Source organism: Anthonomus grandis, chromosome 4 (assembly GCF_022605725.1).
Source record: "Anthonomus grandis grandis chromosome 4, icAntGran1.3, whole genome shotgun sequence".
In the NCBI taxonomy this organism is placed as follows: domain Eukaryota; kingdom Metazoa; phylum Arthropoda; class Insecta; order Coleoptera; family Curculionidae; genus Anthonomus; species Anthonomus grandis.
Window position 1 is genome coordinate 15,958,366 of NC_065549.1, and position 20,137 is coordinate 15,978,502.

The window sequence follows — 20,137 nt, forward strand, 5'->3', positions numbered from 1 at the left end:
GCTTTTTTTTACTATATACAAATAAAAGTTCTCACCCTCATTTCTTGGCCGATCGCTTCAACAGTTGACTCCAAAGCTCTGGTTCCTCTTGTGTGCTCGTCTTCGACAGCTTTCACAGTTTTAAGAAGTGACGTCACGTTGGTCACCATAATCTGTAAAAAAACGAGAATAATAGTTACTAAATGAAAAAAATTTTTTTGCTTCCATGCGTTTAGGACACACCACACTACGAAAGCTGAAAGAAAATGATTTATTAGTGAACCAAATGACAAATAAAATAAAATAATAATATAGGAAGGAGATGCCACAAAACATAAGACAAAAAAATAATTGTTTTTACGTACCACAACAGAGAAGATTGGTTTAAATGAAAAGGCGAATTTAAAAACACACTTTTATATTTTTAGTATTATGGCAACTATCCCAAATCTACGGATTTTATTACAAATTAAAAAAATAATAAAAAAAGTTTCTTTTATCACTACTAATTTGCCGTCCCAGGAAAAAAAGCGATATTTTTGATAAAAGTAAGATTCTTGCATAAATAAATTCTTTAAATACTTTTGAACCTAATTAAGCTTCAAGAATTACTTAAATCTTATCGATAGCTGAAAAAAACAGCAAGTAGCAGTTTATCAATATACAAGAATCGTATTTTCGCATGGTTGCCGTGTTTTATGGAAAAAATGGAAAGACCGCACTTTTTTAATCGGAAATGTATTTTTCGATAAAAAAAATATCAGTAATACAGAGTGGTTCTCTCTCGAAGGATCCGTCAAATATTATACAAATACTACTAAAGTATTTGTTCGGTAAGAAATCAAACCCACATTTAATAATAAACATTCCCATATAAAGGATGAGCTTTTTAAAGTGTTACGATGCAATATGTCAAAATCGGCTGCAATTTTTGCAAAAAAATTGCTCTGCTGATTATGGAATTATGACCAAAAATACTTTAACTAAATAATTGAAATATTTTAACTATACTAATAGCCACTGCCTTGGAAATACTAGTGTATTTATGTCACATCAAAATTTGAGGCCTTATTGACTAACTAAATTGTGTTTAAAAAAAAAACATGAAAGCAATTTCAATGTAGAAGTTGATATATTGTTGTTAATTTTTGGAGTGCAGAAAAAATTATAGGGAGGCTTCAAAGAGGTTTCCGAATATAACAAAATCTCACATGGGCTCTAAAAGATTGGTCTAAAAACCAAGCCTGCTCGTTCGCCAGATCTGACTCCCCTTGAAGTTTTTTTATGAGGATTTGTATAGAATAAAGTAATGGTTAGTACACTTCCGGCTCCAGAGGACAAGAAAAGCAAAGTTAAAGAGACAAAAACAATAAGAGGGTGTTTGTTGGTCGAAGAATTTTTAACAGCTTTTAAAGCATAATAGACAGTAAATAATTAAAAATTAGGTGGTAAAAATTTGTTTTATTGCAGTTACATACTCAGTCATAATTCCGTAACTACTAAAGCGATTAATTTTTTTTCCAAACAAACTTCACATTTGACTTTTCAAATAAAAAACACACCGTTCTATTTAAAATAAGAAAAAGACTTTCCTCCCTCTTTTTTTTCCCGACGTTTTGGACAAACGTCAAAAATATCATAAAAAAATTTGCAGCGGTTTCTGACGCATTGTAACGCTTTAGAAAACCCATTCTGTAGAAAAAAATATGGTTTTTTCCACAACCATTTGAAAATATAGCTTGTTCCGTTTGAACTACAGGAAGTTGACCTTTTAATGAAGTATTCCTCAATAATACTGCAATGTTTTCAAATTTGCAATATTTTCCTATATATAATCAATCAATGCAGTGAGAACCACCCCGTATAGTCAATTTCTCGATAGAAATTATTTTTAAATGATCACTGGAACGGCATGTTTTTTTCATTGGCCAATTTAATTTTTTGAAATATAAAATAATTATTAGGAAGACACAACGAGACACTGGGCAATATCCGTTTGAACAGCCTCCACGTCAGTGCTGACGTTTTCGCGACTGTCGCTCAGCAACCTGAGCAGCTCCTCTTCCTGGTCGCTTATCCACCAATCGGTATCCGAGTCCGGAACCTATTCAACCAATCAAAACATGGCACGTTAATCTCAGTCCACCCCTGCTACTACTGTCTACTTTTTTAAAGTGTGGTGTTGCACAGAGGTGGACTTCAAATATGGCATGTTTTAATCGGTTACTATTAATAAATTTAAAGTCCACCCCAGCAGTTTAGTATGGATTAGTTTCAGCTTAAGTTAGTACGTGTCGAAACGATGATAATGTGCATGTAAATGGCAATGTTAGGTTAGTAAAAACGCTTAATTAATAAACAAGCCATATGTTTATTCAAAAAAAACTACTAACTGTTAGTAACAAAAAAAAAAAAACAAAATCAATATAAAAATCTCCACAGTATTTCTTTTACCTTGGCACTGTCCTTCAAATGGGACATGGCGGGGTCGTTGATGGGTTTACCGCTCGCCGCTTTTGTAGCATGAATTAAGTCGCCCAGGGCGCTGGCGACATCTCTGACTGCATTTATTAACATCACTTGTGAATCTGGGTTGTCGGAACCCAAACTGGCCGCCCCAAACTTGACGACTTCTGCCAGTTTCACTGAAATGAAAAGTTTTAAATTTATAGACATTTTCAGTTGCTCAGCAATAGTTTTCTATAGATAACTAAGTACTAAAGGGTACCAACCAATACAGTAATTATTCTGACATTCACAATAGAGATCAATTTAAATGGGATTATTGGTAATTTTATAAGAAATTCACAATTTATTACTAATCCAAATTAATCTAACCAAGATGTGAAACTACAATTAGAAAGCGGGGCATCCTATATTTTTGCACGCGCTCTCTTGTTAAGTAGGAGAATTAATCGTTATTTCGTCTACGTTGGCATATTGACCGCGCGTTTAGATTGATTGTGTTTAATTATATATACAGGGTGTCAATTTAAAAACTTAACTTTTATAAAAAAATAAGATGTTAAAAATGCATACTTTCCCTTTTCTTACATTTTGAAATACTTTTCTTGGAATAGATGCATATTCTGTTATAATTCGTCGTCGAAGATCATCAAGGGAATCAAGGGAAGGGAGGATCTAGTTGTGTTTTAAATACAACAGTTTTCAACAAACCTCTGAGAAAAAATTGAGGTGTGTTAGATCTGGTGATCTTGGCGGCCATTCTATTGGACCTCCTTTTCCAATCCACTGATCTGTAGAAATATCTCACAGTAAGAACATAGTGAGGTAATGCTCCCCCATCTTGTTGAAGATGTATCAGATCTTCGTTTGGGTTTTCCATTAGTATCTAACTCATTTTCTATTTGTTCAACTATAAGAGGCAGTGATCCTGTTTCTTCAAATTGTGAAACCCGTTGCCTAACGTAAATTATTTTTTTCCAGGATTTCTATCATTCAAATACAGCAGAAGTGCTAATGACGAAACGATTTTCAGACCCATAAATAAAAACTATTTGAATTCTTTCAAATAAACTGTATATTGATTTCGGATTAATAAAAAAACTAAACGTTAAACTTTTTTTGAAATTATGTGGAATCAACCATTTACGAGTAAATTATCACTGAAATATAATTCAACAAACTGATATAGGTCGGGTTTTTTTAAGGCAAACAAAACCTGACCCACAATACTTAAAGTATTTGGAGCAAATAATATTCTTTGTACCTAAAAAGGAATGCAATTTGAGCATCACTATCTTAAAGAATTACAGTGTTTCCTTTATTTAATAATAAATTAGCCATAAAAGGGGTGTCAAATTTTGACATTTGGTGTGCATAGAGCCTAAGGGGTTGCTTACTCCATGACCTAAAAATGCTAGTTCTTGTTTCCTCGACTTTTATAGCATTGCACCCAATTAAGATTTTTTAAACTTTTCTGCTTTCAAATCGAATGATCCTGTGTGGTTAATTGAGTAGGTTTATACCATCACAGGAATTAGATGTATGAAGATTATTCTTATTTAATTGAACTTTCTAAAATAATAACTAGTTATTAATGGTTTTCGAGATCACTGAAACCGATTTTTCTTTTCACCGTACTTTCGTATCTCGATTAGAGTAATTTGTGTTACTAGTGTCCTGAGGATGTTTTATTTATAAAAATAAAAATACATATAATAAAGATCCTAATAAAAATAAATTTATATATATAAATATAAATTTTAAATATAAAATGCTAAATCAATATTATAAATAAAAATTCTATCATATATAACAAGTCACTACAGTTAAAACATCAAATGTAAGGAATATTTTATCCGTTAATTAGTTAAAATCGAAGTTAATTACTTATATATATCAAAATTTTACAGCTAGCGTTAGAATAGGAGAGGCAAACCCAAAAATTCCAAATACGACGCGGAGTACGTCAAGGAAATACTATGACATTATGCTAATAGCTAATCGGCTAGATGAGTCTACGGAACTGTTGAACGAGCTTCATATTTCATCGAACTTAATAGGTTCGAATTTTATAGGAACAGCAACCATAAACTAGGTAACGACATATAAATATCTGGGCCACGGGATTTGCATTGGAAGAGACATTCAAACCACCGAACTTGATAGAATTCGTTAAATTGATCTATGTTCCGCAGTGGACACGAGAAGATTTAGTGATGATGACACATTTTTGTGTAAAATAAAGGTTTGTCTATTTATCTAATATTATCATATTATTTTAAAGTTTTTTCTTAAACATAGACCTGTTTTAACCAACTATTGTCTTAATCTAATTTACACAAACTATAACTGAAAATCTCGCTTACCAATAGTCGCAACAGAATTTTGGGCAGCGACAGCCAACTGTTCCTGATCACTAGCGGCACCAGCCACTAAAGTTTTCGTATCTTCTACTAAAGCCTTAGCAGTTTTCAGAATGTTCTCCCTATGATCAGCAAACGATTCATTTTCGTTGTCCGTATTAAGATTTCCTGCTGTAGCGAACATGATTGTTGTCTCCAGATCACCTATTATTCCGGATACTGTGGATGCCGCGTTAATACAAGCTTGAGTTCCTTCAAATTTATAACACAAAATTATTAGTGGTAGTTTTTGTCTAAGTTTGTTGTCTTGTACCTCTGGATCCACTCTGCAGGGTTGCCAAAACAGTAGCAACCTTCTCGTTAACTGTTCTAGAACATTCGCCCACTTCTCTCAAATTAATATCGTCTTTGCTTATCAGACATTGTCCGCTTGCTTGCACTAAGTCTACGCAAGCTCCGCCCAAGTGCTGTACCACCTAAAATATTTACAAATGTTATTTTAAAAAAATAAAACTTTTACAGGAAAAATTGGTAACGCGAAAGGATTTTTTCAGGTAGAGAGAAGTTGGATGAAGGCCAGTAGATAAGTCTGTTTTTGTGTTCATCAACGATTTATTCATTATCAGGATGCAAACAATTTTTTTTAAGCATTATTGTGGTACAGTAAAAACAAACATAATTTACAGGCTAAAATTAGAAGAAAGTTATGGATTTTTGTGGTGAAGTTTCGTTTACAGCTAAATTTTCATTATGCAGGGGAAAAATATAAGAAATGCCCAAAATGAATTTTATTATTATTCTTAAAACTATCAATGATAAGAAAATAGTTTATGTTTTCCTCTTTCCAAAATGGTTACTTGATAATTTCAGAAAATTTTTGGGTTTTCAGATACCAATTTCCAGTTTTTCAATACGGACCTTGTTTTAACAAATTTAAAGTTTATTTTCATTTCATATTTAAAAATTCATTTTTATTATTTGTTAAAATGATAAACGACTTAATAACTCTTACCAACGTTTTATACAAGAAACGATTCATTGGCCCATTTTGTAAAGAAGAACACATAATTTCAAAATTATTTTGCTGTCATTAATAGTTTTCTTATCTTCATGCATTTTTTACAATTATGTAAGTCCAATATTATTGGCCACAAGTATACGCATATTTTTTCTAACTCAAGTGACATCCTTAAAATGAATTTTCACAAAAATGTAATTTAAATGGCAAACTGAAAAATTATTCAAAGGATTTGCTTCCAACATTTTCTTAAAAATAATACAAAACATAATAAAAAAAAACGCATTTTTCTTCTTTATTAATAAAAAACTTAAAGGAGAAAGCGTCAAAGCATTTCTTTCCAACGCCTTAACAATAATTAAAAAACTCTTTTTTGTTAACTAATAAAAAAAAAAAATATCTGATACATAGTTAAATTCGTAATAAAAAAACGACTCGGGATATACTTTGGTTTCAGGTCATGAAAAAAATTAAATTAATGATAGTTTTTCGAAGATTAAACATCGGATATAAAATCTAAAAATACCACCATGTAAAAGAGTCTCGCCAAAAGTTGCCGTTTTTTCCAAATATCCCAGCAGACGAACATTTATTAGAAATTCTCAACTGAATGTAAATATGCTTCATAAACCATAATTTTCTTCCTAATTCAACTTGAGCTGTATTTCTAACAGGTAGGGGAGCGTGGGGCTGAAAGTACCGGGATTAAGTCGTTCCGATACAAATATCAAAGAAAAAAGTCAATCTTGCGCAGGAACGATAAGCACCTCCCCGATTAATTGGAGTTCATAAATGATTTAGAAAAAAGTAAGCTAACTAACGGACACTGCAAAAAAAATGCTCTAGAGTGAAGAAAGGAAGAGAAAAATGTACTAAAAGAATTAAACAAAAAAGGGGGACAGCCAAAAAGGAAAGTTTTTAAAAAGGATGGTTAAAGTACTGATGGTCCTATGTTGCGACTGCTATTCGAACTCTGTGCCGGGAGAAAAATGGATTGAATGGGGCATATGAAAAAATTGAACACATTTGTAATGTGTAGATGATGAAGAAATCATTTGTATGTCCAAATTGCTTCCGATCAGTCATTCAGTTTCGGATAGTTAGGAGAGTATGAAGTTGCTTTATTTTAATGGTTGTTTAGTAACACTTAACACCATTAAGGTTTATATAATCTTTTAGGAATTGAATTCCGAATGATTTCAATCGAAATCAAAGAACCCATTTTAATCCATGTAAAAGTATAAAAATTACGAGCGACACAACTAACCTCACCTGCGGCACAACAACTCAGTAGTGCCTTACGATAGCTGTTTAAAAATATAACTGTATTCACATAAAAAACAATTTGAAAAGCACAAAAACTTATAATCTAGAATAAATTTTACCTAAGATGGACTAAAACTACTAACCGCAGCATCCGTCTTACCCCATTTATCTAGGGATTTTTAAAATAGGTACTTTCAGCTCCACTCTTCCCTACTGAGATCTTCATGCTGAGTATCCTTTCTTGGTCACCCCGTATATTATAGTGTTTTTTATTAAAAATATTATATTATTATAACTGTTGCTTAAAAAAGCTTTTAACATCGGACACGATAACACGTAGGATGATGATATAAATTGCCGAAACGTTTATGTTGAAACAGAGACAAGTTATGAACTATTGAACCCCTTACTATGATTCTTTGCTTATTTTACAAATATTAGTTTACTTATGGGAGCACTTACAATCAAAACGGATAGGTATATTTTACGAAATAATCAAACCAGATATGTTCTGAGCAAAATGTCTATTATTATCTTAGCAGAGCGCTTTCGGCGTATAAGCCATTATCAGTGCTAACCGAAAGTGACTTGTTTATGTTTTTTTTAGGATTTTAAAATTAAAGGTGAACTGATAAAATGTAATGACAGTTGTGCACAGGAGCTTCACATAGTGGGAAAGATATCTTCACAAATTAAAACATTTTTTCTGATTGATGCTATTGAAAGTTTGCCTTTACACCCTTAACTAAATTACAACCTATTTTCAGCCTCTTTACCCAAACACAACTTTTGTGACAATTTTGTGGTCAATGCTTCTAGACCAATCTGTCACCATTATTCTTTTGAAAGGTTTGACGCTGATTCTAAAATGAAGTTAACAGTACGATGACTCTAACCTATATGTTAACATTGTGTTTCTCGCCGGCTTTGAACACAATTTAAACACAAGAATGGAAGGGTACTAACGTCTCTTCCTTTTCTTTTTTAACGTCCTTTTACATGAAGTGGCGTTTAAAAAAATAAAAAACACAAATAACTCACTTTTAGTTAGCACTGATTATGGCTCATACGCCGAAAGCGCTCTGCTAAGATAATAACAAACATATCTGGTTTGATTATGTCGTACTATCCTTTGAGCAAAACAGCCACTTCCCTCTTTTAGATACATTTAAGACTTAGTTAAGTTAGTTCTAAGTCACACTCGAAATCGAACCGTATCTTCTACCGAATTTACGAAGAGCACTTCAGGAAGCAGTCACACTTCGACCTAATCTATTTGAAATCGAACGTTTACCAAAGGTCCACTCTCGACCACTGTAGACTAAGCAGTTTGGGAGCACACACTTTGGCTGCTAGAGACAACATAGAATAAATAGGCTAAGCGTATGCACCTTCTCATTGTTGGATTATTGCTCCCCTTGCCCATAGACAAAGAGGCACATTGCGAGTATAGATAAATTTATCGCATGTAAAATAAATTTATCGCAACCACATTACAATGCCGCCAAATCCAAATCGAAATTGACTACCAAGAAGCCAAAAAACTGGACAAAAGAAAAATAAATGTTAGTTATACCACAACCAATCGCACCTATCCTAATTTGTGGTACCAATAAAGACAATATTCAGATGAATGGAGTCTACATTCTGGAAATTGACACCGATTGTAAACTTCATGCTGGAAAGAGCTATAAAAAATCACAAAGAATCAGAAACTTTCTACAAGACATCGAACTGCCGCAATAGAACTTATCACCGTATTCAAATGAAGCCTTGAACCCATCCACTTCAAAAATTGGAAATGAGCTCATTAAACCTAAATGAAGCCAAACTTACGCAGATAATTGTTGAGATGCAACGTAAAAAACTGGACCATACCCTAAACTAACCTGTTTACTACCAAAGAATTAGCAAGATTAGAGAAGATTAGAGAAGAAGTTATGACAAAATCTTATAAAGTAATCGTCATATGACCTTACCACCTGTGCCATCCGTAAGCTCGTTTCTTAGGAGGAAGGAGTTATGAACCATGGAAACCCCTATAAATATATATTTTTCTCTGTTTTCCATAACATGCATATTCGCATATTTCACAAATATTAGTTTACTTATAGGGGCATTTATACCAAAAACAGACAGATAGATTTTAGACTTAGTTAAGTTAGTTATAAGTCGTGCTCTAACATATGAAATAAAAAAATAAAAAAAGATTAAATTTTTCATGACTTACCAACCATCACAACTATTCTCTACCTGACAACTTTCCAATACTTACCTCCTTTAAACGAATAGCAACTTCGCCATTAGTTGCAGCGGCAGCCGCTCCAATACTGTCGTTGGACAACTGCATGTACTTGTGCGAAAGCTGGGCAGACAAAGTGGCCAGTTGTTGGGTATCGGTGGCCGCTTTTGTTGCTAATTCGCCCGAAATCTTGGCGATTTCTTTGGCACACTCCACCATCCTTGTCTGGTAATCTACGTAGTTATCACTGTCTGATATAATAAGGGAGGCCCTGTGGTCCGACAGTTTTGTCATTGCACGTGTTAAGTTGTCCACTACCCCGGAGACTATACCGCTCTGGGTGGAAATGACTTCTAGCGATTGCACGAGGTCTTGGATGGCCAGTTTGGTTAAATCGGCAGTTTCATCTATATCTTGGTGAATGTTTTTGGCTTGAGGATTGCCGCCGCAATCTTTGGTAGAGTATACGAACTGTAACGCGCTTTCGGTCACGGATTTGGCCTGGTTTAAAAGTTGTTCCTGTTGTTTCGAATTGGTCATGTTCGAAGCTGCACCGATGGTGCTCTGAACTAAGGGCTCGAAATACTGGATCATTTGGTTCACGGTGTGTCCGATATTTTCGGCTTCGTACTTGGCTGCGTGGCGTAAAGGTTCGATTGTATCTGTTAAACCAGCTGCAGCACTAAAAGTGAAAAGTTTATTATTATTGAAGTACAAAAGGGAGAGAGCAGCATTCAAAAGAGCATTTATGCATTTTGCTTTACAGACAGTACTATAAGAAGTTCTTTGAATAACAAGATTTATACTTGCGTTTTCTAAATACACTGAAGCTTTTCGTTTTGTGAAACTAATTTAAGACAACCAAGAAAACTGTACATATTTTATTGTTATTGTTTGGGTTAATGATATAGATAAAGATTAAAATTGTTGGTTTTATAGGTTTTTTAAACATAACAATATAAACTATAAGTATATTTTATTACAAAGAAGTCACTGTTCATTTTCGATGTGAATTATAGCCTGTAGATATTATTATCTATGTATTATAATTATTGTAATAATTATTCCCTGTTACTATGTATATTTTTTATCAATGTATTTTAATCTACTTACATCATTAATCAGTTTTTGGTAAAATTTTAACCTATTTTTTAATTTATTAAATCATACAAATCTTTTATTTTTAAAATCGTTTAATGTTCAAAACTTTTTTAACTTACATTTGATATCTAGTTTTTTTTTTAACAAACGAATAAAATGAGTTTGGCGATTATTAAAAGACATATTAATATAATCTACAATTAATACAATTAATAACTGATTAGCATATATAATAATATATTATAAGCAGCCATGTATAGTATATTTAATAGTTTATGTTAAAATAATAAATTTAAAAAAAATAAATAAAAGATATGTAGGGAACTGTTTTCTTTTCTGCTTGTATATAAACGACCTTTTTTCTGGCATCTCCGATAATGATTGATAACTTAACTAGTATGTTTTAATCTATGTTTTAGTCTTGTTGTTTTAATTAGGGGTAAATCTTCGGAGAATACATTTAGCAAAGATCATATATCTAAAATTAACACCGTGGATGGATCAACACCCTCTTACAATGAATGTGAAAAAAACAACATAATATAATTAGTAAAATAGTAATTTTCCGGATATTAAAATTCACGAGTATTCCTAGTACACTATGCAGTGTAAATGTGATCATATCGTATCAGTCAATCATGTCAAATATAATCATGAATCAGAAATTATGTAAAATATTTGGGTGTTTACATTGACAGAAATTTGCGATATGACAAACATATAGATTAAGTTGTTAGAAAGATTCGCAAAACCATTTACAGATTTTACCAATTAAAGTCTAGCTTTGTCCAATCCAATTAAATTATTTCTTTGAATCTATTCAAAATGGTATACCAGACACTAATTAAGTCTATTTTGATGTATGACCTTCGCGTATATGGCAGTGCATGTTTAAAAGTAATTCAACCTTTGTACATATATATAATCAACATTTTTATAAAAAAAAAACTAAAATATTTCCATCACATTCACAGGAGATCTAATATAGCATTTGGTTGGCAATTTTAATTTTGGCTTGGCAAGCATCTACATATTGGACACATTTTCTAATTTTATTATCACCCAATAGAGAGGTAATAATAGAGGATTCAGAGGTTAGCTAATAAAGGAGAAAGGCTCTTTGCTAAGCCCATGTTTGAGAATAAAATGTATAACTGAAAATGAGGAAATCTTGGGAAAGACATGATAAAATATAACTAAGTTTGTCTTTGTTTATATGTGATACTGACGGAGACACTATGACCATTGCTGCTTGTATAGCGATTGAATTAAAAGGTCGTTTTTGGAAATCTCAGTTTTAGCATCTCAGTAAAGCCTTCTGAATTTTTAACAATGTATAGTGGATTTGGTAAAAATTCTCATAGAATATCTATGAACTGATGAATATATTTATCTATGAATGAATATATTTATGATATTTATAATATTATGAAACGACTGGTCTAATATGGCAATTGTCTATGTATTTTGCGTAGATAGTCTAATCCTGGTAGAGAAGGGCTGGAGGGAATTAAATTATTTGTGTATATTTTGAAACTGGGATGTAAATAGAGACCATTGTTTAAAAAGTGTTTGAAGTTCTCTTAAAGTTTCTTCTTTTAAGTAATAATTCATTCTGGTCTTTAAAAAACCATTTCTTCTACAGCAAATATTTTAACGGTTTTAATATTTTAAAACAGTATTTTTACCACTGAATGTTAATCAAATTAGTGCTTTAAAATTATAAAGTGGAATATTGGCAGCACTGTACATGCAAAAATCATTATTATTTGACAGCTATTGAAACAATAGTATTTTTGAAACATGATTATTATTAGGTGCTGTTTCGAATAAAGAGGAATATTTTCAAATATTACAAAATTCTTATATAATATTTGATTTTGATGACTACATAAATCAGCAATAAGAATTAAAGAAAAATTATTTTGTGAAAACTGACTTACCGTTCAACTTGCTGACTAAACACGGGCAACGTTGCCGTCCTTCTCGGCTGTAAAGACTGAGAAACCGCATCCATGTAAGCAGCATCTAAAGTCTTCAAATGGTTATTTAAAATTTGACCCGCTTGCAGACATTCGTTCCCACCTGGCGCTCCATTTCTAAAAAGAATGAAATGGATATCAGTATACCACACGTCTGAAAATTCTAATTTTATATTACCTAATGTTAGCAACCAGAGATTTTATCGAATCAGAAACATCTTTGGAGCTTTTGGCAAACTGTTGCCAAGTTGACGGATCTTTTGGCATAACCACAAGATTTTTAGCAACGGAAATTACTGAACACGAACTGTCAATAAGAGAATTTCCTGCTCCTACTATGGGCTTTTGTGCTTCTCTGGCTTGGATTGAAATCTTTGCTGGGATCGTTACAAATTCACTTGAACTGGCGTATATACATAAGTCTTCCACGGCCTCTAAAAGAATTAAAAAAAAAAAGATTAATTTGTGCAAAATGGCCAATCAATTATCAGGAAATAATTAAAAAATGTCGTAGTATGGTTAGTCCTATTTAAAATTAATTTAAATGAAGCTCCCTTACACTTACAAAACATATGTTGAAATCTAAACGTTTAGTAGGTAAGCCTTTATTGTCGATTGACGACATGACGATTTAGCATCGTTCTTACTAAGTTTTCACAAAAATCCTTCGATATTTCTGACAACTCTTGCTTAAGCATAATTATAAATTGTTCTCTATTTACTAATTCCATGTTTTCTTATTTGGATGACGTTGATGTTGACAGAACATGTTGTGAAGAAGTTTACGACAAGCGATCATGATTGTGCGACAGTAAAATAATAAAAAGAATTCGCCCATTTTATTCAAAGAGACCTTAATACAATTTACAACAAAACGAAAAAACGCAGTTTTGATCTCAAAAACCATATATTCAAATAAATTATAGGAACATGTTTCGCTTGAAGAATTAAGCATCATCAGACCTAATATATAAAACACACCCCACTGCAAGACAAAGTTTAAAACAATAATAAAAATTAAAATATTACTTTAATTGTCAAAGACTATCACACACACATACTATCTATTAACTACACGATAACACTGAGAGTAAAATCGCCTAACCACAACAACATACTTTTTATAAAAATATGGTTTAAACCCATAGCTTCAACATCTGCTTATTATAGGCAAGAGTTTTTTACCGTGGCTCTATCGAGGCTTGATATATGATGCTGATCTGTGTTTTGGATCATTACCTTGGAAAAAAAGGTTCGATTCCAAATTTTTGAGCACTCTGTTTAAGATTTTTTTGCCATATTTAAGAATAAATGTTGATTGAAGATCCAACGTTTTCCTGCCACAGGGCCTATCAGGCTTGGGCCATTATTTTTTCTAATATATATTATCGATCTTCCTCTAATAAATCAGGAAAGCAAATTCACAATGTTTACTGATGATATAACGATCATGGTTCGTGGAGGATCTCTGCAATCGTCGTTTCGGAGATCTCGACTGGCCTTTGAAGAGACTGAGGAATGGTTTACAGCAAATTATTACTTAATAGGGAGAGACAAACAGAATAGTGCTTGCCTCACAAATTTTTGGGGTCGATCTTGATCCTACACTTCTGTGGAAGGATGGTGTATGAGGAAAGTCTAGCGGGTAGACTTGCAAAGAACTTATATCTCTTACGCAATTTAAAAACTCGCATTTCACAGGACGCAGTCCGCTCAGCATACTTTGCAGTTTTTCAGTCTCGCATGTTTTATGCCGTTCTTGCTTGGGGACGTGCTCCTCAGAAATTTCGTATATTTGGCCTCCAGCGCAAAACCTTCAGTATTCTAGAGGGGTTGGATTGCTCAGTAGTGACTGTAGAGAAGTATTTGGGGCATTAAAAATACCCATTCTTGCATCCGTTTTTATTCTTGAAAATTTGCTCTATATAAAAAGAAATGAAAACAATAATGAGAGATGTACATCGTGATCTAACGAGACGCAGAATGGATGCTCTAATGCCTTACAACAAAAAAACAGGAGATACGTACTAGAGTTTTAAACCTTGGAACGTCCTCCCAATGAAACTAAGACCACTGCCTTATCTAAAATTCAAAATGGGAATCCGGGATCTGTTGAATGCTCAATTATTTTATTAAATTCTTAGTCCAATTATGGATTTTATTGTATTTTAATTTAGTGTACTCAGGTTTTATTGTGTATGCATTTCAATTAGATTTTATTATTAACCTCATCTTCACTTCGTATATTATTAATTTTCTTTGACGTGTATAAGTGCTAAGATTAACATGAAAAAAACCATTCGAGTTTGAATCTAATAATAGGCTTTCTCGACATCTAGCGTTCTCCATCTGAGCCAAAAAAGTTGGATTTAGTTTTTTCTAAGAAGACAACTTTTCCACAAGGAAAAACTATTATTTTATGTTCATCAGCGTCAACGTCAATCTTATGGAGGTATTTTTCAATTTACTTAACAATCCATTTCAATAAATTATCTTTTTGAACGGATCCTTTTTATTTTAATAATCTTGATTTCATTTAAAGCGTAGTTTATATTTAGAGAAAAATAAGGCATTGATCTAGAGAGAGACTATTAAAATCTATGAAAAAATTATCAAATTTATAAAAAAAAACATGTTTTTTTTTGTTATTTTATCTCTCTGTAATTCAAAATCTAAGACGTCTCGTTCACAGGATTAAAAATATCGCGAGTGACCCTAGTAGCTTCTGGAGGTACAGAATTGCAACAAAGTCGGGTAGTAATCCATCCAATATATCAATGTTATATCAAGATCAGGAAGTAATCGAGAATAAGGATTTCGCTTTGCATTTTTCTGCTGAATCAAATCCCGCAGATCACACCCTGGATTTTGCTAATTTCTGATTTTCCTGACAAATGCCACTCTGTGATAACATTAGGTACAACAGACGATATTAAAAACACAGCAAAAAAATTGAAACCTAAAAAATTATTTACAAATTTGGAAACACTTTTGCAAAAACTGAATGATTTGGTTGACTCTAACGTACAGGTAGACGTTATATCTAAAGCGTTCGATAGAGTCAAAGTTGTTAAGAAAATTAGATTGGTTTGATTTATCACACGAACTTCTGAAATTGCTTGCGTCATTTTTAAAATCAAGAATTCAGTATGTGGTATATAGAGAGTCTACATCTAGAACTCTCATGTCACTCTCTCAGAGGTACCTCAAGGGTCTAACCTAGGGCCCTTACTTTTACTTTTCACCCATTACCCACACTTTTACTTTTGACCATTACTTCTAGGGCCAATCTTATAAATAATCTTCCATTATATTTAAAATATTATGGTGGTGAATTATTGCGGATGATTTCAAATTTTAGAGGAATTAATTTCAGAGGAATTAATAGTACAAGAGACTGCGAGCTTCTTCAGCATCACCTACGGATTGGGGTAATACTTTATTCAAAACAAATTATCTTTGAATATTAATAAGTGTTTTGCCATGAAATTTACGAGAAAAAAAGTGAAAGAATCCAATTGATTACGATTATAAAATAGGTACCAATCTTTTAAAATATAAGACAGAAATAAAAGACTTAGGAAGACATTTTAACGATCGGTAAAATTTCAATGCCCATATGTCCCAATGACCATTGTCATTTAAGATTCTAGAATTTGTATTTCGTAATCCCTATAATTTCAGTGATTTTGAAAACCATTATTATTCTCTATAATGTCTATGTTTGTAGCGTGAAGAATATGCCTTGATTGTTTTGTCTCCTTTGTAGTTAGTTCACGAAAAAATGGAGTGGGTTCAAAAAAGATATTGCGTTATTTATATTATAAAACACATGGCGTGTATCTCACTCATGTAACTTATGAAAACCTCTTAACAGAATTTAATGTTAAAAAACTTACTTTCAGAAGAACTATGGCTTGCGATTAACACAAGACACATTCAAGACTTAGTAAACATTCATAGAGACCTAGGAACTTTTTAAAAAGAATAAAAAAAACACAATTTAGGTAAAAAGTCGCCAACTTGTCAAATGTCTAATGCCGCAAACCTACTATTTGACATATTTTATGAGCCATTAGGTTTAAGAAAATCATATTTTTCAATGTAGAATGTTTGTAGTTTCCTTTTCTTTGTTGTCACATTTTTGTCACAGGTCACACTTAATGAGAGGCCTTATTCGTAATCTGTAGAGTTTACTTGCTATATTTATTAGTTATTCGAAACCAACTGTAATCATTTAATAAATGTAATATGTAGTCAAATAAATAAATAGATAAATAAATAAGAAAGTGTTTTTTGTTGGTTCTTCTATATCCCGATATTTATTTTACCATGATATATAAAGCAAGGGCGTTAACCAAAAAATAAAATTACATAAAATCGCCATATGTAGATAAAATTTCTTACCCAACAAAGGTCTAGTAGCCTCAGCACATCTTCTCCTATTCCCTTCAGTATATTCACTGTCTAAAGCCTTAATTTCCTTTACCAATGCGGACGTAGAATTGGCAACGGCCTTCGCGCTCTGGACAAACTGTCGTTTAGCTACAGGATTTGTTGTTTTAGAACTGGCAATCCTGCAGGAAGTACACAAAGCGCTCGTGTGTTTTGCGATGATAGTGGCGGCCTCTAGCACTTGCTTTTGGGGGCTGGACGATGTGGTGAGAGCCTCGCAACCTTTTTTAATTGCCTGGGAAGCTCTCGCGAACTGAGCTTGGTCTACTAAGCCCGGTCTGCCTGCTATAGATGTACTGTCACTTATACCCACCTAGTGAAAATTAAAAAGAAAATATTTTAGAGAAGTGATAGTAACCAGACTGTATAATTACAGGTATTAGAAGTTTTACAAGTTATTCAAAGCTTTAGAATTATCGGTTTTAACTTACTAAATAAGCGGTTTGGGCGGCAATCTCCACTAAACTGCAAATATCTCCGCTAAAGTTCTTTACGTGTTCGGCGAACTTTTCGTGCCAATTGTTCCTGGCCGAATCTGTCATGCCTTTAAGTGCCTCTCCCAAAACGGTGCTTTTGCTAATGACACAATCCAGAGACTCGAAGTACGAATAGTCGCTGATGGGTTCGCTCGGTTTTTCGAGAAGGTAACGCATCGCCTGGATTTTGCGAATGGCGTTGTCGCATTCGTTTTGCCCAGGAGCGGCCGATGTGCATACATTTACTAAATGGTTGATACTATCTGTTACAGCCCTAAAAATAAAACATAGATTTTTTAATATATAAAAAGTTGAACTAAATGAAAGAGGAAATGCTTAATGCGGGTGTCGCTTAATCTGATTCAAGCATATGCTCCAACAGCCAAGAAATCCGAAGACGAGATAGAAACCTTGTACAGTAGAGTCTCGATAACGTGAACTAATTAGGGATGACTGTGTTCATGTTTTCGAGAAGTTCATGTTACTGGATAAAGTTAATCGCATGATAAACTAACACGTATATGTACATACTTTGAATATATATTTTATTGGAAAATCAAACAAAAACATGTTATACAGTTAGTAATACATCGTTGAAAATGTATATGCATATGTTTATACATGGTATAAAGAAAAAAATATTTATTATATAGGTAAGTATATGTATGTAAGTAAGTACAATGTACATTATTTATATTTAATCCGTTGTTTTTAAAAAAAAGTTATCTAACTTTGTTTGACGGATACGTTGTTTGTTTGAAAGAATAGTTGCACATTCACGTAATTTGTGTAAAGACTGAATATCCTCGAAGTCGGCATTGTTTTGCTCCGCCCATTCTAGACCTCTGTTAAATATACGAACTGCCTCAACGTGAGTGACTTTATCCATAGCCTGAGAAACCTCTGGATCTTGATCCTGTTCGGTTTCTGAATCATTAGACACTGCAGTACAATTTTCATCATGTTCAACGAAGTCATCTTTATTCCATTCTTCGATATCTCCACGTTCGAAGTCTTGCCCTGGATCAATTTCTTCTAATAAATTGAGGTTAGTCTCTACAATGCTATTCAGGCTTAGCAATTCTTGACGAAGAGTTGCCAAGGGTATTGTGTCTTCACGATCATCATTGCTTTGGCTTTCAAAAATATTTTTCCAACACTTTTTAATGGTTGCTGGTTCTAATTTATTCCAGGCTCGTGATAAGTTTAAAATAGCATCCCTGAGGTTGTATTGTTTGATAATGACATTCACGTCCCTAGATTTATTCGCTACAACCATTGCCAAAAACATGGAGCGGCAATGCAGTTTAGTCAACCTAATAACGTTTTGGTCCATAGGTTGAATTAAGGGTGTCACATTGGGAGGCATATACATAACTTGAATTAGTCCATCATCAGATAAAAGTTCCTCTACTGGGGGCATTATCCAATAAAAGAAGTGCTTTCTCTGGAAGACCTTGTTTCTTAAGAAACTTTCTCACCTAAAATTAAAACAAACTTTTAATTTTCAAATGTATAGCTATGGCAGGAAATTTACCTCAGGAACAAAACCTTAAACCATTCCTTAAAAATTCCGGCTGTCAATCATGCAGATTGTGAGTTTTTGTAGTGTACGGGAATGTAAGAGTTCTTGAAACTTCGTGGTTTTTTAGCTTTCCCTATTACCAAAGGAGTCAATTTATGTAGTACAGTCGCATTTGTACATGCTAGAAACGTTATTCTTTCTTTGGCTGTTTTTCTTCCAGGGGAAGTTTTTTCTTCACTGGATACGTAAGTCTTTCCGGGTAAAAGCTTCCAGTACAAGCCGGTTTCATCGGCGTTGTACACTTGGTTATAGTCTAAGTTTAGGTCCTTGATTTTTTCTTCAAGTTTACGTAAGAATGGTGAAACCAGCTCGGGCTGAGAAGATAGTTTTTCACCAGTTATTGTTAGGAAGCGTATGCCAAATCTTTTCTTGAACTTTTGCAACCACCCCGAGCTCGCAGAAAAAGTGGAATTTTTGTCGTACAGTTTTTCGTAAAAATATTTGGCTTTCTCTTTTAAAATTAAACCACTTATTGGTGCATTCCTCTCTCGTTGTCGCAAAAACCACTTATACAAAGCTTTTTCCATTAATGGATATTCAGAAGGTCTAAGAGATTTTCGTTTACCTGGTCCAGAAAAAGTCAAGGCAACTGTTGAAGTAATTTGGTCTTTTTTCTTCTTAATTGCACACACCGTGGATTTGGCTATTCTAAATTTTTTTGCTAAAAAGGTAACTCCGCAACCTCTACTAACATCGGACAAGGCCTGGGCTTTTTTTTCCAGAGTTAAATAATTTACTTTCTTAGTAGACATCGTGCTTGTTTCGTATTGATCGGCGAACAAACACTGAATAAGACGCAAATTTCATATCTCTTCCAAACATGTACAAACAAGATATACAATTTGGCGGCGATATGCAAAAGCACTAAGTTAGTACTAAAGTTACCGACAAAGGGAACATAGGAAATGCCGCTTAATGTCTACGGGTAAAACGATATAAATATTTTTTTGTTCACGTTATAGAGGCGAGATATTTTTGGCGTTCACGTTTTAGAATAGGCTGAATACCAATTAGGCTGTTCACCTTATGGGACGTTCACGTTATCGAGACTCTACTGTATAGTGATCTAAAGGTATTAAAGCACAAAAAAACATGAGGTAAACATCATCATGGGAGATTTTAATGCTAAAGTTGGAGAGGGTGAATTCGAAAAGTGCTGGCAGTTTTGGTTTGGGGGCAAGAAATGAGAGAGGTGATAGGCTGG

General features: G+C 33.2%; 1 protein-coding gene across 3 annotated transcripts in view; it reads right to left on the reverse strand.

Moving 5' to 3' along the window:
• The window catches only part of LOC126735790 (talin-1), a 114,406-nt gene that overhangs the window by 16,442 nt on the left and 77,827 nt on the right, over positions 1-20,137 (reverse strand). The window contains exons 20-28 of one of the 3 annotated variants that reach the window (XM_050439896.1): positions 17,304-17,622; positions 16,825-17,185; positions 12,596-12,851; positions 12,379-12,534; positions 9,368-10,016; positions 5,122-5,284; positions 4,812-5,060; positions 2,434-2,624; positions 36-152 (exon numbers count right to left, since the gene is read on the reverse strand). In XM_050439896.1, the coding sequence (XP_050295853.1) occupies positions 36-152; positions 2,434-2,624; positions 4,812-5,060; positions 5,122-5,284; positions 9,368-10,016; positions 12,379-12,534; positions 12,596-12,851; positions 16,825-17,185; positions 17,304-17,622 (2,461 nt within the window). Of the gene's footprint in view, positions 1-35; positions 153-380; positions 2,084-2,433; positions 2,625-4,811; positions 5,061-5,121; positions 5,285-9,367; positions 10,017-12,378; positions 12,535-12,595; positions 12,852-16,824; positions 17,186-17,303; positions 17,623-20,137 lie in introns of those variants that run through there. The other 2 variants (XM_050439899.1, XM_050439897.1) reach the window with 2 other exon arrangements.